Here is a 25455-nt window from a genome sequence, read left to right as displayed (position 1 = left end):
TGTGGAAAATGTAATCAGGCCAAGAAGCTTCATGAATTTGCATTCTGAAAATGCTATGGTAATGATTACCAGTGGTAACAAGTATATCTTTCTGTAATATTGCACCACTTTTCACAGTATATGGTTGTGCGTTGCACTTCTAATTCAAAATAAAGGGTATACAGTATAGCAGTGTATTTAGGACATAGATACACAATTATTAGTCATTTTGCAATTACTGAAGATTGTATTATGACTTTAAATAAATATTCCAGGCTAAGATTTAGGCAAATGTTCCCCATTCTCCTGCTATAAGAAACAGAAATCAAAGTAATGAACACAAACATTTATTTGATAGTTAAAATACAGTGAAACAGATTAACATGAAACACAGAGCATACAAATACTATGTAGAAATCAGCACACGTTGCTCATATATGAGCATATAAGTGCTTTAGATATTTAAGTGACAACAAACCTTTAATTTTAACAAGGTTCCCTCTTGTAAAAAAAAAAACAACAAAAAACATTATTTTACACACATCCTGTACAAAATCCCGACTGATGCCACACAAGAGGCCTAAATAAAGCTTTAGCTCTTGTTAAAAGCAAACGCCGAAAGCTTGGACGAGGGATCCAGCGGCTTCTTCTTTTTGGCCGTATTTTCATCCGCTCCGGTGCGACCGCTCCCGTCGTCCGCTCCTCCCTCCTCCGCTCGCTTCCTCTTCTTCAGATCCGCCGCATCACTGCCAGGGCCCTTCGCCCTCTCCGTCCACGACTGAACCAGAGGGGGAGAGGGTTGGGGTTTAAATACCTTTCGTTATTTGACTCCGGTGGTACTGACTGCGATTCCAGCGGTACAAGCACAAGAAAAAGAAAGGAGAAAATAAAGAATCAAAAAAGAGATGAGATGGAAGGATAGAGATTGTTAAAGGGCGAGAGATAGATTGAGATGTAGGGATAGTTGGATTGTAACAGCGTTGTTTGCACACGTTTTGTTTTGGTAGGTAACCCACTCATTGGAATATATTTTTGACTAAAACACATACATTTCTCTACTTTTTTACCTAAGGGAAAAAAATGTGTTTTCCATTTTCTTCGGCAATGCAAACGCATGTTTCCCCATGGCAATAAAGCCTTCCCAATTGAATTAAATCAAATCAAATAGAGGGATGGAGGGAGCTAGAGAGGAACAGATGAAGTTAGAATAAACAACAAAAAAAAAAAAAAAAGAATATTCACCATTCTTCTCCTCAGCCAACACCTCCACAGTGACACGCATGGACGGACGTGAGGAGACAGTTTGAAATTGCATCCTGTCATGTATAATCACTATTGACAGACCCCCTCCCAGTGGCCTGCTGCCTCTCCTCCTCCTCCCCCCGCCCCCCTCTCTCCCCGGCCCCCGAGCTGAGACAAAAGGAAGCGCCCGCCTGGACGTAATGGAGCTGGGATGAATCATCGGGGGCCGGCGTGCAGACTTGCAGCAGCCGGGGCCCACTCAGCCCCCACTCGCTCTTCACCCCCACTCATGCCCCTCCATCGGCGGAGTATTGTCTATTGAGCGCGCGAGCGACACACACACACACACACACACACACACACACACACACACACACACACACACACACACACACACACACACACACACACACACACACACACACACACACACACACACACACACACACACACACACACACACTCTTAATAAGCTCCATTCAGTCGTTGCTTTATTGCGTTTGGGCGGTAATGAGCGACCGGCCCATGTACAGCCCCCCCCCCCCCCCCCACAATGCACTGGGGCCCTTTCTCTTCATTATTGGGATTAATGAGGATAGAATAGAAACCTGGACTTTTTAAGCTCGAAAGGCAAGAAAAACATGTTTGCTTTTTTTTAAAAGACAGAATCTGAGCGAATTGATGATAATTTGATGATCATTTTATTTTTAAAGTTACCAGTTAGTGATGCAAAAGCTCAACTGATTACCCAGTTACAATGTGAACTGATGGATCACTTTCCTGGAATTGACTTGTTTGGCCGACTTGTTCAACGGCAACTTCTGACTTTGGTCGTCATACAAAACCTGTAAAACCAGGAAATAACAGATTCCAGACATAGAAGATGTACAGTGCGTTATCTGATATACTCATTCAAGAGTCAAGATTTAGTGCAATAAGCAATAATTACGCTGCAATTTTTGCCATTTGACTCCATTGTTGTGTATATAATAACAGCTAAAATATATTTAAAAAGGATAAATTCCAGAAAGTTCAGCCTCATTTCCCACTTCCACGTCATCTCCTCCATCGACATGAATCCAACCTGCGATGAATGGCTCAGTGCGTCGGCTCCCGGATGCCTTTTGAGTGAAACCCGGGCTACGTCATAATTATCCACCTTTGTATTCATCCTCTCCGCCTCTTACTCACAGTATTACCATAACATCAATGATCTGTGCCCTCGCTGCCAATAAACACCAGGAGAGGTTTCCCAAGCAACAGCCCCCACACAGACCCCGCTATCTTTTCTTTTGGGCTTCATCAAGTGGCGTCCACTTTCCCCCAGAGTGGCTGCGTGTGTGCAGGGTCACGCCGAGGCAGCGGCCATGGATCCTGCTACGTGACCGGCAACACACACACCTACTCACAGTCGTTCCATCGTCAGAAACCATGACATGGCCATGTCTGCGTTGTATTTCCCGGGAGTTGCATTAATATGTTGAATTGTCAAAGTAATGCCGCCGGTGTGCTATTCTTTGCAATCGGAGGTTTGAACATAGAATTGCACAAGGGTGTCGGTACAAAGCCTTTTGCATCAAATAGCCAATACAAAGCATGTACTACCTGTTGAAAATTACTTTACCCTGGATGAGAGTGTGATGTTCACAAAAAAATTTAAATAAATCAAATAACACATTTTTATAGAATACATTCAGGTAAACAAGACGAACAACAACAAAAACAGTAACAAACAGAGATCAATTTAAAATATAGCATCAATATACTGTGACAGGTTTTGTGAGGCCCTCACCAGGCGTTCCTCCGCTGAGAGGGTCCTGAAACGCCCCATGGCCTCCTTGATGATGTCGGTCTCCTCCAGGTCGGGGTGGTCCGCCACGATGCCCTTCCTGTTCTCCTCCAACCACAGCTGGAAGCCCGTCTTTGGCCTTTAGGCGCACACATGATTAAAATGTTAAATTAAAAATGACATTTAACCTAAAAAGATAAAGTTCTTTCAAAAACTTTTGAATAATGTAATTGAAAAATAACAACATTCAATTACATTATATAAAAAATAATAAAATATATAATATAATAATGATTGTATAATCAATAGTTGCTTGCCAATATTAAGCAATTAAAAATTACTTTACTATTTTATTCTTGTATTTATTTATGTATGTTTTTTGTATTTTCCGTCGTACTTTTTATTTTCCACATTGTCAGCAGGCAAGGCTGGAGGCGGAGCCTCAGGCTGCTTTAGCCTATCAGCAGCTGGCTCTGTTTTCTCCTCAGCCTTCTTACTGGTCGCCTTGGACGTCGCCATTTGTAATAATGTCGACTGCGTCTGAAAAGAAAAGGAGCAGTAATCAGTGATTGAAAAATATATCTTTGATTTGACTACCATCTAGTATTTTTTTTTTTAATATATGACATTTCGGTCCTTATAAGCAATGGAGATAGTTAATATAATTTTAATGGAGAGGAAAAAAAAAATAATAATAATGACATATAGAGTGGCATTTAAAACATAAGTTATCACCAGGGTGAGCATGCTGTGATCTCGGGAGAAGACGGAAGCAGAAGTGAGTAGTGAGCAGAGACCCAACATGGCGGCGCCCTGCTCCACTAACTAACGCGGCAGCTCCACCTCAGACAAAATAATAAAGCGAGTTGCAAATAATATATATATATATATATATATATATATATATATATAAAAAAGGGAACACCGCGCGAAACCAAAATTGAGGACCTCGAGGATTATATCCATTTTTTTTTAATAAAGCCTACGTGATGGAAGAGGACCAGGACCGCAATGGTCCCGCGAAAAAAAAGAAGATCGACTCAGCAACGGACACTGATGATCTCAAAACGGGTGCCATAGAGGTTAGTGTCTTGGATGAGATTAACAAGAAGCTGGACATGCTCGGTCCACTTCTCCGAGACATTACCGAGATCAAAGCCAGTCTTGATTTCCTACCCCGCACGGTCGGCGAGATGCAAAAAGACAACGCGGATCTGAAAACCTCCGAAGCGTCTCGCAGCGGAGATGGAAGTTGTAAAAAAATAAAATTAAATAATGAAAGAGACCATCCCGGATATTCAGTCCAGAAGTATGCGGGACAACGTCATCTTTTCTGGGATCCCAGAGAACAACACCGAGCCCCCAGAAAATATTGTGAAAGACTTTCTCCGCACCGCCCTAAAACTCCCGACGGACACCGTGAAGCAGATCACCTTTCACAGAGTTCATCGACTGGGACACCGCGGGGGAACCGTCCGCGCGCCATCATTGCTAAGTTTGAACACTTCAAGCACAAGGAGTTGGTTAGAAGCAAAGGACGGGAACTGAACGGAACCACACTGGGTACGAACGATCAATTCCCCTGGGAGATCAACGACCGAAGAAAGGTACTGTATCCTGTCCTGAAGGAGAACCGGCAGAAGGGTAAACGCGTATCGATGATTGTTGACAAATTATATATAGACGGTCAGTTATACCGAGACGACTCCACCACACCCTGGTTATTCGGATCATAATGTATGTATTATTGTAATTCCAGTTATTATATACTGCAAGATGTAGGAATAGGCAGGCTATCTATGTCAGGATTTAAAATATCGCTCACTCTCATCTCACCTTCCTAATTCCCCCTCCATACTTCTCTCATCCTCATCTCACCTCCCTAATCCCTCTCTCCTTACTTCTATCACTCTCACGCTATACTGTTTTACTTTATGTATGTGTAATCCAGCAATGTTCTGTGTGTGTTTTTGTAGTTATGTATCCCTACAAACTTCCTACAATACTATGGCAATGAAAAGGAATATAAAGGAGGAAACCCCAGACTTACAGCATCCATGGGAAAGCATGGGAATGGTAGTATAGCTATTGCCTTGGATGCACTGTGCCATCACCCCCTAACTAGCTTCAATGACTCCCATATCAAAATAAAACCACAATATCAGACCCAGAAGGGCCTTTCATAATGATTAATGGGATTTTAGGTAACATCAAAATAACCATAGCTAATATTTATGGCACCAATGAGGGTGACTCAAATTTCTTTCACAATATATTTTAAAAACTTTTAGAATTTTCTGAATCAATTATCATATTAGGAGGAGACTTCAACACAGTACTGGATCCAAACTTAGAACGTTCTCAAACCAGAAATATTTCCAAATCCTGGCGTTCGTCGGACACTATAAAACAATACATGAGTGATCTTGCTCTTGGGGATTGTTGGCGATCAAATAACCCACATTCTAGAGAATACACATATTACTCATCACCCAACCAAAGTTTCTCTAGAATTGACCTTTTCTTAACAAGTAACTCTGCACTGTCCAAAATCCCTTATCCAGAAATCCACCCTATTGTAATTTCCGACCACGGGCCCATTAGTTTCAACCTGATAAATGAAACAAACCGGAACCCTCCCGGCAGGTGGCGGTTTAACCTCACTTTTGACAGATAAAGAATTGAATCATTTCTTTTCAAGAGGATGGACTTATTACCAGAAATATCACCATCCTTTCTTTGGGGAACAGCTAAGGCAGTTCTAAGAGGTGGTATTATTTCATTCTCCACTCACAAGAAAAAGAAAGGACAAGAATGCCAAAATAAACTTGAACAGCGACTAAAGGAGTTGCATTCCCAACAAGCCCACTCATCTTCTGAGCAAATTCGAAATGAGATCAGGACAATTACATCTCAACTTGAAACTATCATCCAACAAAAGACAAAATTCCTTATGACACGGACAACAGCAAATTATTTTGAACTCAATGACAAATCAGGTAAATTTCTTGCCAATCAATTGAAAAATCACTTATTACAGTCATCAAAGATTCACAGGGTAGAATAACAAGACATCAATAACATATTTAGAGACTTTTAAAGGAACCTATATCACTCGGATAATGAATCGAATATATCAAACATTCCCTCATTCCTTGATGATATCGACCTTCCTAAACTTTCGACGGAGCAGGCTACCACCTTAGATCAACCACTTACTCTTGAAGAACTCAGGAAAGCGCTCTTCTCTATGCCCAACAATAAATCACCTGTATCAGATGGCTACCCAGTGGAATTTTATAAACACTTCTGGCCACCTATCTCCCCATTATTCATCAGAATGGTTAGAGAGGTCAAGTCAACCTCCAACATGCCTCCGCACACATGAACAGTGCTCCTATTTTGGTTTTGCTGAAACCCAAAAAGGACCCAACCCTCACTCCAGTTACAGACCCATAAGCCTTATTAATTGCGACCTGAAGATTATAAGTAAACACTTACCAATAGAATTGAAAAAGTAATCCCATTTATAATTCACCCAGATCAAACAGGCTTTGTCAAAGGCAGACACTCATCCAGCAATATGCGTGGATTATTCAGTCTGATGAGCATATCTAAAAGGAACAACTTAAATACTATCATTGCCTCTTTGGATGCCGAAAAAGCATTTGATAGAGTGAATTGGACATATCATTCAATGGATCAGAATTCTCTACAACTCTCCATCTGCTTCTGTCATCACCAATGACAACACCTCACAGGGTTTCACTCTACAACGCGGCACAAGACAAGGATGTCCGCTCTCTCCTTTTCTATTCGCCGTCTTTATTGAACCCCTTGCGGCGGGTATCTGTCAAAACAGTCATATTGTAGGCATACAAACAGGAAACTCTGTTCACAAAATCAGTTTGTATGCAGACGATATCCTACTGTACATACGGAACCCAATATCATCCCTACCGGAGGTGTTCAATCTTATATCTAAATACTCAGCTATCTCAGACTATTTAATAAATTGGACTTAAACCACAGTCTTACCACTCATTGGGGGGGACTGTAATGCTGCAACCCAGAAACTTCACTTAACCATCACAACGGGCAATATTCGATACCTTGGTATTGATATCACCCCCAATCTATCAGATTTGTTTACCCTTAACTTCACTCCATTGCTCAAATCCATTGAGAAGACCTCATTTGATGGAACAACCTACCCATCTCACTAAATGGTAGGATAGCAGCAGTGAAAATGAATACACTTCCAAAAATAAACAAACTCTGTCCTGGATGCAAATGGCATACAAATACTCTGTTGTATGCCCAGCATGCTGACAGCACAGGTTAAAAAAATAATAAATAAATAATAAAACATAAGTTACTTCTCATTATGAGGTGAATAAAAACAGGATATAGTAAGGTTTTTTTTGTACAAAATGATAAAATTATACCTGAAGAGTTTGGAAATATATATATATATATATATATATATATATATATATATATATATATATATATATATATATATATATATATATATATATATATATTCTCTGTATTATTGTCTATATTTAAACGGCACCTTGGACTTGGGTTTCGGGGCCAGAGGTTTGAGGATGGGACCTTTGCTCTGCTTTCCCACCGAGCTGCCGAGAGGAGTGAGTCTCCTCACTGAGGTCATGCTGTCCAGGACGTTGGTCACTCTGGGCCCAGCGGAGGACGGAGACTTCCCTGAGCCCAGAACCTGCACACACAGTTTATAAAAACAAACAAACAAAAAAAGTCAGCATGGGAGCATGGGCCGTGCCGCTATTAGTCAAAGTCACTTTAAGAAGAGTCTTGCAAACACTCAATTGTGCAATTAAGCACTCCATGAAACAATGTGCAGGAGGATAACTGTCACAGTAGGTAACAGTTACTAAGACCATTGTCAAACATATTTTGTTTACCATTATAAGTCTTGAAGAAGGTTCTCAAGGTGTTTTTGCTTTTTCGTATCAAGGGTTTGACTAACAAATAATTACCCAAAAGGTCTCCAAGTACCCGAAAAGTCAGTGATGAATTACAAAAGTTGTGCAGATGAGAGAAAACACACACATACACACACACAAGTATAACCAGTAAGTCCAGTTATTAGTACACATTGTTGGTCAAAGGTTTCGCTCAAATCTGACTAGTACACTACTTGTGAATCTTCCCTCATATTAGATCTACAAGGACAAATTAAAAAGTTTGCTCCGACTTTGGTTGCCGTGCTCCAAGTTTGCGGGAGACACAGACACCGGGCCGCCGGGATGCCGGAAATTTTTGGTTTCATGTAAAAGTCGGAAAATAAAATAAAAAAATCAATTCATCTATAATAAAAAACACACTATTGGTTTTGTTTGGAGAAACACACAGCAGATCGCGCACCAAAGCCTTCAGTCTCTGTACCTCACACTAGACATATTTTCTGAATTAGAACGCTCACTAAATCATTGACTGTGTCGTCTTACTCCACGGTTTGTGTTAGTAGTTCCATCAGAGACCCAGATGTATGTGCACCAAACATAAAATTAATGATTTAAGTGTGTGTGTGTGGGCTCTTAAAATAGGAAAAATGGAATTTACCTTGAAGGGATTCACACGTCCCTCTTTGTCAACTACAAAAGCAAATACAGACAGTCATTGTTGACGCAACACAAATAATTAAACAGTAAGCATTTCGGCTATCATTATGGATATAGTCTACAGCTAGATAATAAAAAAAACATTGTAAGGGCCATTTCTACGGCCTTAACAGTTAAATGAAATGCCAAAAAGACCCTTTTAAGATTTAATCAAATTTAAGACAGATTTTTGGACGTCTCTTATATCTTCTATATGTACTACAGGTACATATAAGGTATAGTAGTATATATTTGGTACAGGGCAGATGTAGTATTAGATTGAAAGAGGGGACCTTACGAACTACCTGATTCTATGAACTGTTTTCTTTGAGTCAGGCGGCAAGGTAAGTAATTAAGAACTGGAATGAATGTAAATATTACATTTACATAACAGCTAAGTGGAGCAAGTAAGTACGTAGGTATTAGATTCACTGGTAGGCTTAGGGCTTATAACATCAGAAATGTTGACCGATGCGGAAAAAACAATTTTTACAAAAATAAATATATGGATGAATAAAATCGGACAAAACATTTAGGTCTCAATGAAGACCTCAATTCAGATTTAAGACCATTCAATGACGCACTTGGCTTCGGCGACTGCTTCTCCGGGGAGCTTCCGCTTTCGACTCCTCGGGCAAACGGATTCAGACCTGTGTGAACAACAAACGTGTCAGCTTCTGAGAACACACACGTTTAAATCAATAGAAAAAAAAAACCATCTGTTGAATGTGAAGAGCGAGAGCTGGGAGAGGTTGGGGGTGGGCTTGAGAGCAAGGAGAAGAAATAGAACGGACGTTTCCTGCTTTCAGCCCGGTCTTCCGTCTCCATCTCATGTCCCTCCTCCTCCTCGTCTTCCTCTTCTCGCTCCTGAACGTGTTGGCGGCCACCTGCGCCCTCGCCGCGACCCGACCTGTTTGATCCACAAACTCATACATCAGAAGCCCCATTTTCACCATACTTTTTTTTTTTTTTTTGTAAAGAAACTTAAAAATTTATAAAATGACCACTACATTACGTACAATGAACTCATCATTTCAGAATGTTTTTTTTGTTATTAATAATTTTTTGTATGTTTGTACTTTTTTGTTCGCTACCTGTCATTCAGGTAGTATGGGCTTGTCACTGTACCATTCACAAAGTGTAGGGCAGTTCTGTATTGACTAGACACACCCGCCCACACTGTAACACCACCACCACCAAAGGCTCGTCTGGTGACAACAGTGGCTGATGCATAGGGCTCTCCTTGACGTCTCCAACATCGTTGGCGGCCATCATTTCTGCTAAACGTGAATCGACTTTCATCAGAGAACAGCACTGAGGCCACTGGTCCCTCGTCCAGCGTAAATGCTCCCTGGCCGTGCAAGACGATGATGGCTGTGCCTGGTGGTGTGGTCAGGTATCCTTGCAGGTCATCTAGCACGCAGACCACGCTGATGGAAACGGTTTTGAATGGTCTGACGTGACACTTGGTGCCTCTCACCTCCCTTAAATGTGCCTGGAGTTGAGTGGCATCATCATCCGGTTCCGCAGGGCACTGTTCACAATGAAGCACTCATCAGTGTGGGATGTGGCCAAAGGACGTCCTCTTCTATGCCTTTCTGTGACTCTTCCAGTCTCTGTATCTCTGTTGCAACCTGCTGATGACACTCTGTGACGCTCTAAGCTCAGTGGCCACTTCCCTCTGAGAACATCCTGTTTGAATCCTCGCAATGACGAGGTGCTGTTGATCAGTTGTTAGGTGTCGTCTTGGTCTCATGATGTCAAAACGTGAACAGCATGATGAAGAGGATTGTTTAAATACCAATTGTAATTGAACCAGGAAATACATCGGTCGATTCATGGATCAAACTCCTGTTGTAAATTTTCCTGTTCAGCTCCTTGTTAGAAAACAGCAAGTTGTGCAAAAAGTTCTGAAACATTGAACAGTTGGACATGTGCATTCAAAAGTTTAGAGAAGGTCAAATTAAGTTCACCTGTAACGGTTATAGTTCATTTTATCTTTATCCTGAAATTTCACCCGAAAGTCGAATATCCCTAACTTTTTGTGAGATGTGTGTGTGTTTGTTTATATATATATATATATATATATATATATATATAAAAACTAATAATAACCAAGATGCTCAACAACCAGCGAAAGAGGTATGTTAATAATTTTTCTTGCATAAACTGTTGAACGATAGATTCAACACTGCCTCTTCGTGTTTATACATAATTATCTTACTTGATCAATTCAATTAACAGGAACAACCAACAAAATTAGGTGGCAACCGAGCTTCAAGCTAATTTCTAGACAGGGGAAATGTCTTGAAGACATCTTTTACATTCCGGGGCTATGCAAAGGATTTTGTTTGAGTTCTGTGTTCTGCCGCACCCGCGGCAACAACACGACCCAGAAGTTCACCTGGAGCCGTGGGGTTCATCCTCCTCCTGCTCCTCGCCGGCCCCTTCCTCCTGGATCTGGTTCTGCTTCCGCAGGGCGATCTCGCTGAGGCGCTGGGCGAGCCCCATGCGCCTGGAGCGCGAGGCATAGCGGATCGCCAGCGCGACCACGCTCTGCGTCATCAGCTCGGCCAGCTCCACGCAGCGGAACTCCCTCTCCAGCTTACACGACAACTGCAAGAAGGAATAAAAATGTCCGTGCAAGTTCATCTGCTAGACCAGGACGTCCTTTAGAAACCTTCCTTCCTCAGAGTCCCGCAAAAATCAAACCAGATTCATTCAACCCGAAACCCCACTATATAAAGGCAATTTTCCTTTTTGTGCGGGTATTTTTTTTTTTTAGGTTTTTCAACAATATTTACATTTGCATTGCATTTGTTCACTGTTTGTTTTTGTCTGAATTGGTTCTGTCGTCATGTTACAGAGAGCAAGGTTTTTGGCACCAAGACGTTAGCAGCAGATCCTTTAAGTCCTAGAGGTTGTGAGGTGGGGCCTCCATGGATCGGGCTTGTTGTTCCAGTACATCCCAAAGATGCTCCATCGGCTCGGACCCTAACCCTGCCCATCCACATGATGTAGAAGAAAACGTGATTCATCAGACCAAGCCACCTTCTTCCTTTGCTCCATGGTCCAGTTCTGATGCTCACGTGTCCATTGTAGGTGCTTTCAGGGGTGGACAGGGGTCAACATGGACACTCTGACAACTCCCATACGCAGCAAGCTGTGATGCACTGTGTGTTCTGACACCTTTCTATCATAGCAGCATTCACTTTTTCACCAATTTGTGCTACAGTAGCTCTTCTGTGGGATCGAACCAGAAGGGCTGGACTTCGCTCCCCATGCACATCAATGAGCCCAAGACGATGTCACTGGTTCACTGGTTGTCCTTCCTTGGACCACTTTTGGTAGGTAGTAACCACTGCATACCAGGAACCCCCCACAAGACCTGTGGTCTTCGAGATGCTCTGAACCAGTCGTGTAGCATCACAATGTGGTTCTTGTCAAAGTGGCTCAGATCCTTACACTTGACCATTTTTCCTGCTTCCAACACATCAACTTCAAGAACTGACTGTTCACTTGCTGCCTAATATAACCCACCCCTTGACAGGTGCCACTGGAACCAGATGATCAATGTTATTCACTTCACCTGTCACTGGTTTTAATGTTGTGGCTGATGGGTGTATTGTCATGGAATTTTGTTACAATTTATAATTGGACCTGACCTATATCCAATATACGTCTTGTGACACCCACCCTGTGATCACCTTTGACCTCCAATGGGGGTCTGGCAGCTGAGGTTGGGAATCACAGTGCTGGACCAACAACTTGGGGAAATGCCACCAGGTCATGATTTCACAACAAAAGTGCTTTATTTTTAAAGGGCACCTCTTATTTTTCACAATGCAAATCCACCTTATTATGAAGGGCAACAGGGGCACTGAAAGCATAGAACTGAAATCTCTGAGTGAGGCGTTTTGATGATGTATACATGTGTATGCGTCTGCACCCTCAAGAGGATTTTTTTGGTTTGGTTTTTAACTCACGGCGAACATCTTCATGAGGAGCTCCTGCTGCTCCTTCTGGACCTGGTTCTGTGCCTCCTCGTCGATCTCATAACCGCTGCTGGACAGGAAGCTGAAATGGTTCTGGAAGAGGAGCGAGCGCCAGTACTGCTCCTGAAGGAGGAAGAGAACGAGGAGGGTGGATTATGGGTGGAGTCGCTTCAGGAGAGAAGGCTGCCACCCTCTCAATGGCGAGTCAACAACCTGGACCGTTGACGGTCAATCTAATCTATGGGGACTTCCTTTTTCGCCAAATCACTTTACAACTGATGGAGCATTAAGGACTGTAAAACCCGGGGTGCATCAATAATATCTGTAGATTTGTAGTCGGATTGGCTAATCCACTTAATCAAGTATCAGTACTCGGATCGGTGGCAAGGGTGCACCCCTAGTTCTAACCAACTGATAAGTTAGCTGGTCACTGGCTTTCTAAAATGAATTCTAACATTATGGATATTCTTTGTGATTGACTTGAATCAACGTAAGCGTCTTTCAGACCGCAATTCCCATTTTCCAAAGCACACTACAGGTTATTTCTTTCTTTGTTTTTCCCCACATGCGAGAAGCTGTCAGTTGCTGCTTTCATCTTCCCAGTTTACAGTGAATTCCTGTCATTCACCCGCTCACAAATTCAAATTCAGACATTTAAACTCCAAAGGTAAAGTCTGTAGTGAAAGGCAACAAACCAGCTGTCCGGGAGTAGTTTGGGGTTAGAAGGTAATGGAACTAGAAACCCTCGGGGAGCCAGACGACCTTCTAACTTTGTGTCAATAGAAACTGTTTGGTTTGGCCTGTACCTCCATCTGGCCCTTCTCCGTGGTGGTCTGACACAGCGGAAGCTTGAAGGGCAGCACTGCCACAGCGGGCCGGGGCAGGGTGGGAGGGAACCTGGAGCCCTTACATGGAATGCACCTGGGATTTTGGGGAGGCTGCGTCATTTTTTTTCTTATTTCAAATTGTACTATTTAATTGTTTTTAGATCCGTATACAAATCTGTTGTTTGTGGAGGACAGGGGGAATACGGGGTCTCCTACCTGAGCTGCTGTGGGTTCTCGTGCACGCCCACCACCCAGTAGTGGTCCGACTTGCCCTTGCACATCTCCCTGGTGTTGCACACCGGCGTCCATGTGTTTCCCAGGGAGCGGTTCAGCATCCGCATCACACCCTCAGAGTCAAAGTAGCATGGGGTACCTAATCAGAATAAAATAAATAATAATAAAAACCAACTCAAGTGTGTCATAATCCAAAGTTTTGAAAGTGTCAAATGCCATTAAATGGTTTGGTTTGAAGATTTTAGATACCAGTTCCAAAACCTTTTACCCCAATACCATACTTTTTTCTTGTGGAAATACTGAATTTAATTTTAATAATTTATCACATTCTGGCTGGCTGTATATCAATTTAACATCAATGTTCAGATATTCTGCGATATTGTCTGGTTATCGAAATATATCGTATTTAAGGATGCATTACAGTAAAGCAACACATTTTTCTGACCGCCATAGACTATTGTAGCTGTTCTAATCATCGCCTCTACCGGCTTAATATCCACATTACTAATGATTGGTTCTCATTTGGTCAATTGGGAACCCCCCCCCCACCCTTGGCTTTGAGGTTGTGCCGCTCACCCTCTGCAGTGAAGCCGAGCCAAGACAGGTGGGATTTGCGAGAGAGCGGGAGTGATTCGCTGCGGACGAGCTGCCTCTTCTGCCGGCCGAACTGCAGCAGCTGCACGCCCAGGGCCTGGTCGCCGTCGAAGCCCGTGGCTGGAAGCACAAAGGAGGACACATGCACACTTAACCAGGGCAGCGTGCCGTGCTCGACTTCACAGTATGCAATTTTGTGCTTGTATACCTTAATTAACTTAATTACCTTATTTTGCCTAGTGCCCCCGCCCCCCCCATAGGCAATCAATGGCAAATCAAAGAAAAATAATGCTTTTGACATTTTAGGATCTAGATCTAGATATTTACCATTCAAAGTTAGATGTTGGCCTTGTCCATTAAAGGTTTATTTTTCTCAAAGAGTAAATGTTCACATCTACTGACAATAGGGCTGGGCGATACATTTTAATTATCAACATTGATTGGTATCTCTATTTTGTCAATATCGTACAAACATTTATCTGATCTTAATTGTAGACGGAACAAATTTTTCAATCCATGATAAGGAGGTGGGTATGAGTATGTGTGAGTTTGACTAGGACTGCAGGAATGAAATTCAAATAGACTTTGAATAATAAAAAAATAAAAAAAGTTCATAAAGTTCAATTTAAGTTCATCCAGTTTGTTGCAGAGTGAAGGGACATCAGAGACAAATAATCAATTAACTGTGCAAAGTCCTTTTGGACGGGAAAGCCGGAGCGTGTTTTTCTCTCCTCCGGCGTTTCACTGTGTGTACAAGGGAGAGTGCGTCTTTGCCCAAAATGTCCAGTAATTCCACAGATGTGGCGATGAAAATGGGAAATAAACCCGACCATCAATGACAGAATGTGCTGCAAAGCAGAGGTTCCCAACCATCGGCTGGCGGACTGCGCGGGGCCACGGAGCATTTGTAACCGGACCATCAGAACACGGGCGGGACTTTCTTTCAGGAGCGATCTGCTCCGCAAGAGCAGGAAACAGAGTAAATACATCTAGAGTTTTTATTTGCTTTGTTTGGAGAAAAGATTGCTCTGATCGGAGCTGCGGAACCGTGCGTAACGCATCTCCCCCCAGTACTAAATTTGAGCATTAAAAATATATTAAATATATTAAAAATATATAAATATTAAAAATAATAAAGCACACAAATGTGAATGGGATTGTAGAGGAATATCTGCAGCCCTAGTGTGTGCGTGCGTACTGCGGTGGTAGACGATGAGGAGCTGCTCCCCGTAGCCGGCCATGCAGACCACAGGGCCCGGCAGGCTGAAGAGCTCCTTCTGGATGCCTCCGATGGAGAAGAGGCGGAGCATGAGGGCGCTGGTAGCGGCAGCCGCCCAGCCCTGGCCGAGGCACACCGCCTGCACATCCTCCCCCTGCGGGAGGTCCACCATCCACTCCTTGTTTGTGTCCCACGACGAGAAGTGCAGGCACTGCAGCTTGCTGGGGAACCAAGCGGTAGAGGTTTCAGGGACTTACTTACATTACTTAGTTATTATAAATATTATATTGAATATTTATATGCATTATTTGCAGGCGCCCTGATGTGCCTCTGTCTCCTTCCCAAATCCTAGATGGGATTATTGTGGTTTTAAACCAGATGCAAACGGCAAGCCAAAGGATGTAAAATAACTAATTTGCCGTTTTTGCAAATGCCCAGGACAGAGAACCATGTCTCACCGGCCACAGCACAGAGGTTCTGTTAAAACAATCGATTAATTAGGCATCTTAAAAGGATCGCAAAATTAAAAAACAAAAGGATCAAATCGTGTAATTATCCTGGTGAAAGCCCGTACCAGTCTACGTCTCTTCTCCCTGGAGGAGGCTCCCACGGGACGGTCCTCCCACCCCACGGTAACAGGTGTGTGTGTGTGTGTGTGTGTGTGTGTGTGTGGGAGTGCGCTCTGCAACCCCGTTTTGTTCCTCCAATATCTGAACCAATCGAACCGAACAAAATGAAGAAATAACGATAGAGAGCGAGTTTCAGAATGACCTGGACACGGGGTTTACGTTGATTTATTTCTTCTTTTGGAGGATTTGTTCAGACAGGGAGAAAGGCACCGGGCGTGGCTAAAGTGGCGACGCGAAATACCAGTTCCTACTTGCGCATGCTTTGAATTGCGCTTTACAGTTCATTGAATATTCAAAATAAAAGAACAAAAATCGCCCAAAAAAAACAACAACAAAAAACAACAACCGTCAATGGACTCACTACTCATGGGCAATTTCTGATATATTTGTCTAATCGCCCAAGACTAACATACTCTATTGCATACTGTACATACCTAGATACAGCACATACATCTTTTGATTATGAATATTTCTTTGGCTATATTTTCACACACACACACACACACACACACACACACACACACACACACACACACACACACACACACACACACACACACACACACACACACACACACACACACACACACACACACACACACTTTCTGATTGCAGGTTTTTTCTTTCTTTGCAGGTATCAGCAAATTCAAATGTCTTTTTTGGCTACATTTAAACCAATTATCTTTTCAGAAAAAAAAACCTACTCATTGAATATGCAACTAATGCTATGCAAATAACATGTAATACACATGATGCAGATCCCCCTCTTCTGTAATTCTGCCATAATATGCTGCTGTGTGTGTTAAGCATTCAATAAACATAGTTCATCCCTACCTGGCGAGTTCCTCTGTGGCCGGGCAGGCCAGCAGCACGGCCTCCTGGGACAGGTCGGCCATGCAGTGTCCCAGCGTGTTGGTGAGGTGCATGGTGTGGTGCACCGCCGAGTCGTGGAACTCCACATCAACGGCATTGTCCTGCTCGTCGTTGTAGCCGCGCACAATGCCCACGGAGTTCCACACCTGGGACACAAATCAGAAACTAGGATTTGTTATGGTTGCTTTTCAGGACGCTTTTATGAGAGGTGTCAAATAGAAAAATAAACATAAAATATTAATAATTTTGTGAGGAGTAATTTAACATAGCATTTTCCATTTATTACTGTGTGCACATTTGTATCTTCAAATAAGGTTTCTGCAGGAATCTTTGAGATACAGATTTTTGGACTAATCCTCACTGTCTTATTCAATAAAGTATTGCGTAAAGGTAAATATTACAAAATTAGTGAAGAGGTACATATTCCATATAACTAGGGTAGAAGAATGCAGAACAACTTGGCTCATTTTAATAAAAAAAAGATAAAAAAATAATAATAATAATAAAAAAAAAATAACACTAAATGTTTGTGTTAAAATTAATACTTGTATATGTAAAACTGAATGTAAGACATTTTAAAGCGTGGGATTTCCCACTGCAGTTTACTTATACATTTTTCAGGAAGACAAGGGATTCAGCTCCCTAATAAGTCCTACCATGAAACGATGCATCAGGTGTGCAGGCGTTGAGCCTGGCTGGAAGGCCTTCTGGGGCGGGGTGGGCATGGGCCCCTCGTACACAGGGCGCTGGGGTGCCACCAGGCCTGCGGAGGGTGCTATAGTGCTGCCTGCATCATCCTCATCTCCATATTTATCCAGGTTGATCTTCAGTGAGTCGGTGTCTGAATGAAAACGCACATGCAAGTTTATTAAGGTTCAGATTTTAAAAGCAGGGCTTATGCATGTGTTCGTCATTACTTTAACTTCCATTCAAAATGACAATCAAGACAAGCAACATACTGTATATTTAATAAAAAAAGTGAATATTATACTTACTATTATACTTACGCTATATTTCCTTTTTAGGGGCATCAGTTTTGACCGAGACATAAGAAATCACAGTCATTCCTAAGTAAAATAATCCTCCCAATAATTAATAAACACATTATTTTCACTGATAATAAATACAAATTCCAATTGATATATGGCAACATTGACGGAAATAACCATTTTATCATGGTCTAATGCACATTCCAACATCTTGGTTATGAATTCCATTGTTTGTATCTTTTTCCATCAGATCTTTGCCCAAAATCAAATGACCAAATATTGAAAATAAGGTTGTACATTGCCTAGAGACAGGAAAATAAACAAATTCTACCCAGTTTAATATTTTAAAACAATTTAGGATAAATTAAGAGTTTCAATAAAAGTTAGTTAAGCTGAGTTAAGCTTAGTTAAACTGAGTTAAGTCAAAAGTGCCGGTTATATGAAATATTTCACTATTTCCCCTGTGCATCCTCACACTTACCCAGGGAGTTGTCGTCGTCCAGGAACGAGCCTCTGTTCTTCACACGCCCCGTGGCAGGCATGGGGTCATCATCGTCGTCGTCGTCGTCAATTTTGCCCCTGACGACCTTGTTCTTGACCGGGGAGTGAGTGTCGCTGAGTCCATCGTCCATCAGTCGGTCATCATCTTCATCGAACAGGTTGTCATAGTCGTTTGCGTCTTTGCTCACTTGTGCCTGATGAACGTCCAGAGAACGGCGAGCAGGTGAATATTTCAATATTTCATCATATCCTAAATGATTTGACTGTTAACATTAGATGTGAGGACACCATATACTGGATGTTCATGAATTATATAGAAACCATGCACTTCTCCATGAGGTTGAAGGACCTGACCGGTGTCAAATGCAGTTTTAGCTCCATGGTTTTCTAGTCAGCGCACATATTTTACATTCCTTCTGACCATTTTCCTGATATTTGCTCATAAATTGCATATTGCAATTACTGTACATTTTTTTCAATTTATTGCTAAAATGTATACTGGTGCTAAACTGCAATTTCCCCACAGGGATGAATGAAGTATCCATCTATCAAGATTGTTAGGTGCTTTACTCATCCCAGGGACTGCGCTAAGGTGTTACTGATACAGAATGCGGCGGCGCGACTGGTGTTCAACCAGCCAAAGAGGGCACATGTCACTCCGCTGCTCATCGAGCTCCACTGGTTACCTGTAGCCGCCCGCATCAAGTTCAAGTCTCTTATGCTGGCCTACAGAGTGATTGTTGGGAATGCTCCCGCCTACTTAAATGCTCTTGTAAGAGCACATGTTGCCCCCCGGATGCTGCGCTCGTCAAATGAGCGTCGCCTGGCTCTGCCGGCCATACAGCCACGGCAATCCAGGCTATTCTCATTTGTAGTTCCACGTTGGTGGAACGAGCTGCCAAAAATGACCAGAGCGGGGACCTCCCTCTCTGTCTTTAAGAAGCACCTGAAGACCCAGCTCTTCAGTGAGTACCTCCTGTCCTAATCTACAATTACTTTGCACCACCTTGCAGTATTTATTGTTACACCAATGTTGTTGTTACACTAATCTCTGTCGCAATGTAGCTGAATGTTATTCTCCCTTGTAAGTCGCTTTGGATAAAAGCGTCTGCCAAATGACTAAATGTAAATGTACAGCAGCACAAAGTGGAACAGAAAAGGCAATAAAAAAATAAAAATAAAAAAAAAAACAGTAAAAATGAAACTGCAGACAATAAAAGTCAGAGGAGACAAACTTTCATACCTCGTTGGTTTTAGTGGAGGTCCTGGGTGATGTGGAGAGGCCGTCCAGCATGCCCAGACAGCCCTCGGTGTCGGTGTAAATGATCTGGCCTCCGGATGGGTGCCACGCCAAGCCACACACAGTGTAGCCCTTCTCGTGCTTCTGCCTGAAATGAAGAATGAAGAACATGCAATATTTTCATATTGATTATTTGACGATATTTTGTGTGGATGAGTATTGGTTATTTCATAAAATATTAAGACACAAGCGGTATTAAATAAAATAAAAAATTATTAGTAATGCGGATATTAAGACCAAACAGGTAGCAACATTGAACAGTCTATTGGTTCAAAAAACTGTATTACTTCACCATAATAAACCTAAAAGATAACATTTTACTAGATTTTAATAACAAACATCCCAGAAGATATCTGGTCTAATATCAGGATATATTACACTAATATTATAGTGTCAATAACGAAAAACAACGGGAGAAAAAATTTGATCCGGATCGGATTGCGTGCGCCCCAATGCGCTCCCGTCTCCCTCTCCTTCTACAATTCTATATGGGACTATTTTGAATTTAAAACCGGACGCAACTGACAAGCCGAAGGACCCAAGGGAGGTAAATTTGCGAAAACAACCTCTTAATTAGCCGTTTAAAAGGATAGCAAAATAAAAATAAATAAAAGGATCAAATCCTGTGATTATCTAGAAGAAAGGACCCCCCCCATCCCTCGGTTAATCTCACTCACTAGCTTTGTCATGCCCAATTCAGAACTGAACAAAGGAACACATTTCCCACTGCTGAAAATGCAGTTTGGTTTTGGTCTTTTGGTGCACCGTACCTCTCCACACACAGCTTGCTGCTCACGTCCCACACTGTCAGCAGCCCCCCCACGCTGCCCGTCGCCAGGAACTGCCCACAGGGCGACCAGGACACAACGTTGATGGGCTGTGGGAGAAAAAGGGTTAAACATTTGGCTTTGACAGGGATTTCAAGCAGAGCACTGACAAAAAGAAGAAGAAAAAAAAAAGAAAACCGACAATGAAGCCATACTAAATGTTGATTAGTCGATGTTTATCCGTTGGCCTGATAGGCCTCAATGTGCGACGTTGATCATGAGACAACAGAAATTTGATGTCTTCATTTCAAATCTCGTTGATGTCTTATGGAGATGACGCTGATCAACAAGTGACATGCGCTCAGACCTCACCTGAGTGATCATGTCATCAGAGAGGGAGCTCACGTGCTCCCAGGAATCTCTCTGATAGAGCTGCACCGCGGTCTCCACAGGAACCGCCAAAAGCTACAAGCAAACACATGCATGTTGAATCTCTCCCTCCGATTTTTTTTTTTTGATTACTTGAGAAAGCGACAATGTATTTGAAGGGCTGTTATTAAATAAAGGCTCAAAATGGCTGACGAGCTCATACATGGAACCGGAGTGCCGTGGCTCACCTTAGCGCTCTTGGGTTGCCATGCCAGTCGACACAGGGACTTTGCGTTACTGATGTCGTTGGACTTCTGCAGCAAAGGCCAACTGACCACCTGAGTCTGTTAGTGGAGGAATCCCACATAGCACAGGTGACAAACAATACTTTTCAAAACAAAGTGGTTCACACAGAACATCAAATAAAAAAAATTTAAAAAATGACAGAGGTCAAATAAAAAAAATTAATATGTTATTACCTGTTCCTCAATATCCCACACAACGACAGTGCCATCGCAGCTCGCCGAGGCCTGACAATAGAACACATGAGTTAACGGAAATGTCCCATAATTAGGTTATATTTTTTTCATTAAATGTACATGAGAGATATTTCACAAAATGCTGTAGAATCCATTATGCGTAACATAAAAATAGATATTTTTTCAAAGCTATTTCATTTACTGCCATCCAGAGAAATATTATTAAACTGCAGACACATATAACAACTTTGTTTACACACAGAGGTAAAATTATTGGAATCAATGACAAATACGAAATATCCAATTTACCAGGGGAAGAAATATAAAAATAAAACAAAATTCCCTAAATCTTAGTTGTACAAGTCTATAAAAATGAGCTTCAAGAAATCCCACAACAGTGGGAACTGTGGAAACAGACATTTCAGAAACAAAACTGATGTAATTTAGTGTAGTCACATACATTGATTTATTTGTAGCGGCCGACCACAATACCAACACTGACCACCACATAGTGACTTTCTATTTCTTTTTACCATTCAAAATGGGTAAAATCTTGTTTCACTGCTGGGCTGCGCACGCACGCTCAAGGTTGGACCTCCACACAGAGGACGTAGGAATGGAGGGCTACCCACCAGGAATTTGTCTTTGGGGTCAAAGGTCACGCTGAGGACCGGTGCATCATGGCCACGCAGTGTTTTCTGCCGGCCGCTGTCCGACACCTCCAGCACCTTCACCATGAAGTCACTGAGCAAAGAAACGACAAAATCAAACCGAGAAACAACCAATATGTGCACACCACAACGTGAAGCCACAGCACGCGGAGGAACCAAGCGACGTATAGATGGCCAAATCAATGAACGAGAACAACAGAATAATGCAGACTTCCTCTCACGAAACGCCAGGACTCGGATATTCGAATTAGCCCCTAACGCCCTCGCATGCTTTAGTTTATACAAATCAATATCGCTATAAGCATTAGCTGTGTGAAAATGGCAACATCAATTTGGCACCACGCCCCTGTGCTTTCATCGCCTTGATAAAGCTGTTTAGGGTGAATCGATACCGGCAACAAACAGACGTTTATCTCCAATCGAGTCTAATCATAAAACAATCTGAATCGCTGCTCTGTCTGCATCGCAGGAGGAAATAAACACGCAGGCTCATTTCTGTGCATCGCTCATTTGGCAGAGGCGGCGGCTGGAGGAATGGCATTGTGTTTATGGTCAAGGCCAATTCAGAGCGTGCAAGGTCACACACGTCGTGCTGCGGAATGTCCGACTGCTACAGCACAAGCTGGTCCCTTCGGATGTCTTCTAAGTGGATAAAAACAAAGATTTTGGCCACTGATTTTACCAACCTCATCAACGTATAGCAACCGGCAGCGGAACAGAATTCACAATTTGAGTACATTTATCATTCAAGTCAATGGAGGAATGCTGTGACAGAGCATCAACATAACGCCCCCTAGTGGCCTGTGCATCTGTTGCTAACGAAGTGACTGAAGCTTTGATCAATTTAAAACCATACTGACGACAGACCGTCAGAATCATATTTTAAAGAGGAAGCTGTCGTTTGTGCGACTAAACTGGTTTACGGTGTATAATTTATTTGTCATATTACTCAAGGCGTGTTATCTCCATCTCCAGCAGAACCCAGGAGAGCTCGCAGGCTGTTTTTAACCTGTTAGAAGTTTAAAGCTCTTGTGTTGGGAACACTTGACAACAATAAAAAATAGATTATTTGTATAAAGATGGAATAATCTCTGGCACCGATCTTGTACGGGAAACGATTATAGCATCTACAAGAATATCCTGTGCCCTTTCTGCAGAAACAGAAGTTCTAGTGACTGTACACTCTTTGGCAATGGGGAAGAAGAAATGATTGACAATGACAATGATTTAGGTCCATCACAGCCAGCAACTAGTAGAATCCAGCATTTCACATCAGTATCATCTATCCTTCCATCTCAACAGCAAGGACCACCTCCACCACCGATGTCAACCCTACTACAAAGAATGCTCGGTACCTGGAGCCAGCAGCCACTCTGGAGCCTGTGCTATTGAAGGCGACGTGGGTGGCGTTGGTGGTGAAGCGGGTGAGGATGCCGTCCGGATCCCCATCAGGAAACGTGTGAATCTGCACCGTGTTGTTGGAGCCTGCGGTCACCAGCTTGCCCTTCTGCGGAACAATAATACACAGATTCATTGTTTATTCAGAGGGAGGCAGTAGAACAAAAACAGATGACTTTACACTTCACATAGCTCGAGCATGCCTTTTATTAAATGATGTATCACAACAATAAATATCCACTTTTTTGATTAAAATCCTTCAAGCATTCAACGGCAAAACCTACCTTAAGTGCCAGGGAATAGACCTTTTCCCCAACGTTGATGGAGGTGGGGTCGTCGTCATCCAGGCTCTCCCATATCCGAACATCCCCGTCACTTCCACCGGTCACAAACCTGAAGGAAATTATTACTGGTTAGTAACGGGGCATTTTGGTACATAGAAAACAGACAAATCCAATAGTTCACCATTTCAGGGAAAAAAGCCCTCTACTCAAGGTAATATAACTTATTTTTCTCCTTTATTTTGAAATAGAAAATGTTGCCTGTTGCCCGTTTACCATTCTCTTTCTACACTATTACAGAGAAGAGAAGCGGATTCACCCAAATGTAGATTATATTGCCCAAGAGTCAACGTATTTCCTTTAGACAGTCTGTATGTTCTGCTGTGGACGGATTGTGTGGCTGAATGCATCGAGCACGATGCAGATTTAACACAGTATACTTTATTTTAATTAAAATCTCAGGTCACTTTGTGATGATACAGAAAACGCTTCAACTTTGAAAACACTTGCACTTACTTCCCACTGTCATCGAAGCAGACGTCCGTGTGCCCCTCGGAGTGACCGAACCTCATGGGCTTCCTCTCGCAAGGCATTTCAACCCAAAGTCCACACTGTCAACAATGATGCACCTGTGAGCGACGCCGGAGGCAACTGTGAATTTGGTGTGTTTTACTTGTCGTTTTGTTTGTCATTTCATTTGATGATTGTCAAACAAATAATTGAGGCGAACAATTTCATTGTTTTGTTTTTTTTTGTTCATTTTGCCACTGTAATAGTGGAGTAAAATAAAACCTGTCAGAATAAAACATGTCTACCTATTGCAGAGGAGCCAATTACTGGCGATGAAAGAATTGGGCAGACAGTTAATTTTCCTCAAACCGACTGATGGTAAGTCACCTGAGTCACATCTTATCTATTGGGACGTTTCAAACATCAGTTTAAAACAAACTACAACTTTGTTTATAGATGTTTGTAAGCCTGTTATTAGTTGTTTTGGGTTTTTTTTTTTTAATCCATTTCCTGACTTACACCGTTTTTGCTGCTGTAACACCGGGTTTTCTGGGATCAATGAAAGTGTTCTGATCTGGTGTGATAAGTGTGACAGATCTACGCAGGGGGCGCCGAACGTTTTCACTCGTCAAGATGACATTATTTAAAAGAGAAGAACGGCCCGTGTCGTAACAAAGCACTGGGTGGTGTGCCCGACTGCGGACGGAACAGGCGTCCAGCACTACCCCGCGGCTAAGCCGAGGCTAGCGCGTCACTTTGCGTGGAAGTGAAAGCCCCGGCGCATGCTTACATATATACATATATATATGTATATGTCTCGACGACGTTCACAACCGCTCCGTCTTAAAAACCGCGCGGACGCCACTTACGGAGGTGCTCGTTTTTGGGAGAACAGTCGAAACGTGGCTCCGCCGTCGCCCGAGTCTCCCGCGCTGCGCAGGCCAACGAGGAACCGGAAGTTCGGAACGTCAAAACTCCCGCCAGCCGCGTCATGACGTCGGCGAGCCCTCACGTCACGGCGTCGGCCCCGCCCCCCGTCACCGCCGCCTCATTCATTAATAGAATAATAATTACAACCTTTTGTAATTTGTGTAACGCCTATTAGACGCAGCATGCAGCTGAAATGGATTCACATGAACGGACGGAAATTAAAATATAAATCAT

General features: G+C 42.6%; 1 protein-coding gene across 1 annotated transcript; it reads right to left on the bottom strand.

The window, feature by feature from the left end:
* Positions 1-310: 310 nt before the first annotated feature.
* wdhd1 (WD repeat and HMG-box DNA binding protein 1) lies at positions 311-25221 on the bottom strand. The gene is made up of 26 exons (XM_079998186.1): positions 25161-25221; positions 24298-24410; positions 23785-23893; positions 23458-23609; positions 22064-22175; positions 21432-21482; positions 21201-21296; positions 20956-21048; positions 20587-20693; positions 19760-19904; positions 18497-18710; positions 17683-17867; positions 16988-17172; positions 15504-15745; positions 14288-14425; positions 13694-13850; positions 13457-13571; positions 12642-12773; positions 11060-11271; positions 9450-9565; positions 9240-9305; positions 8618-8649; positions 7590-7751; positions 3408-3550; positions 3014-3149; positions 311-757 (listed from the first exon to the last, which is right to left on the bottom strand). The coding sequence occupies exons 2-26, from the start codon at positions 24372-24374 to the stop codon at positions 572-574; spliced, it is 3363 nt and encodes a 1120-aa protein (XP_079854312.1). The 5' UTR covers positions 24375-24410; positions 25161-25221; the 3' UTR covers positions 311-571.
* Between the last annotated feature and the right edge of the window lie 234 nt (positions 25222-25455).

Source organism: Zeus faber (genome assembly GCF_960531495.2).
Source record: "Zeus faber genome assembly, chromosome: 3".
Classification (NCBI taxonomy): domain Eukaryota; kingdom Metazoa; phylum Chordata; class Actinopteri; order Zeiformes; family Zeidae; genus Zeus; species Zeus faber.
Note: the sequence above shows the minus strand (reverse complement) of the source record. Positions and strands in the feature narration are given on the sequence as shown.

What these genes read in the sequence shown, in the direction of transcription:
- wdhd1 (XM_079998186.1), bottom strand. Translation starts at nt 24,374, where the DNA reads ATGCCTTGCGAGAGGAAGCCCATGAGGTTCGGTCACTCCGAGGGGCAC. An exon ending in ACCCCAAAGACAAATTCCTG is followed by an intron (nt 21,483 to 22,063) that starts GTGGGTAGCCCT and finishes TTCTATTGTCAG; the next exon opens with GCCTCGGCGAGCTGCGATGG. An exon ending in GATGAACCCCACGGCTCCAG is followed by an intron (nt 9,566 to 11,059) that starts GTGAACTTCTGG and finishes TGGATCAAACAG; the next exon opens with GTCGGGTCGCGGCGAGGGCG.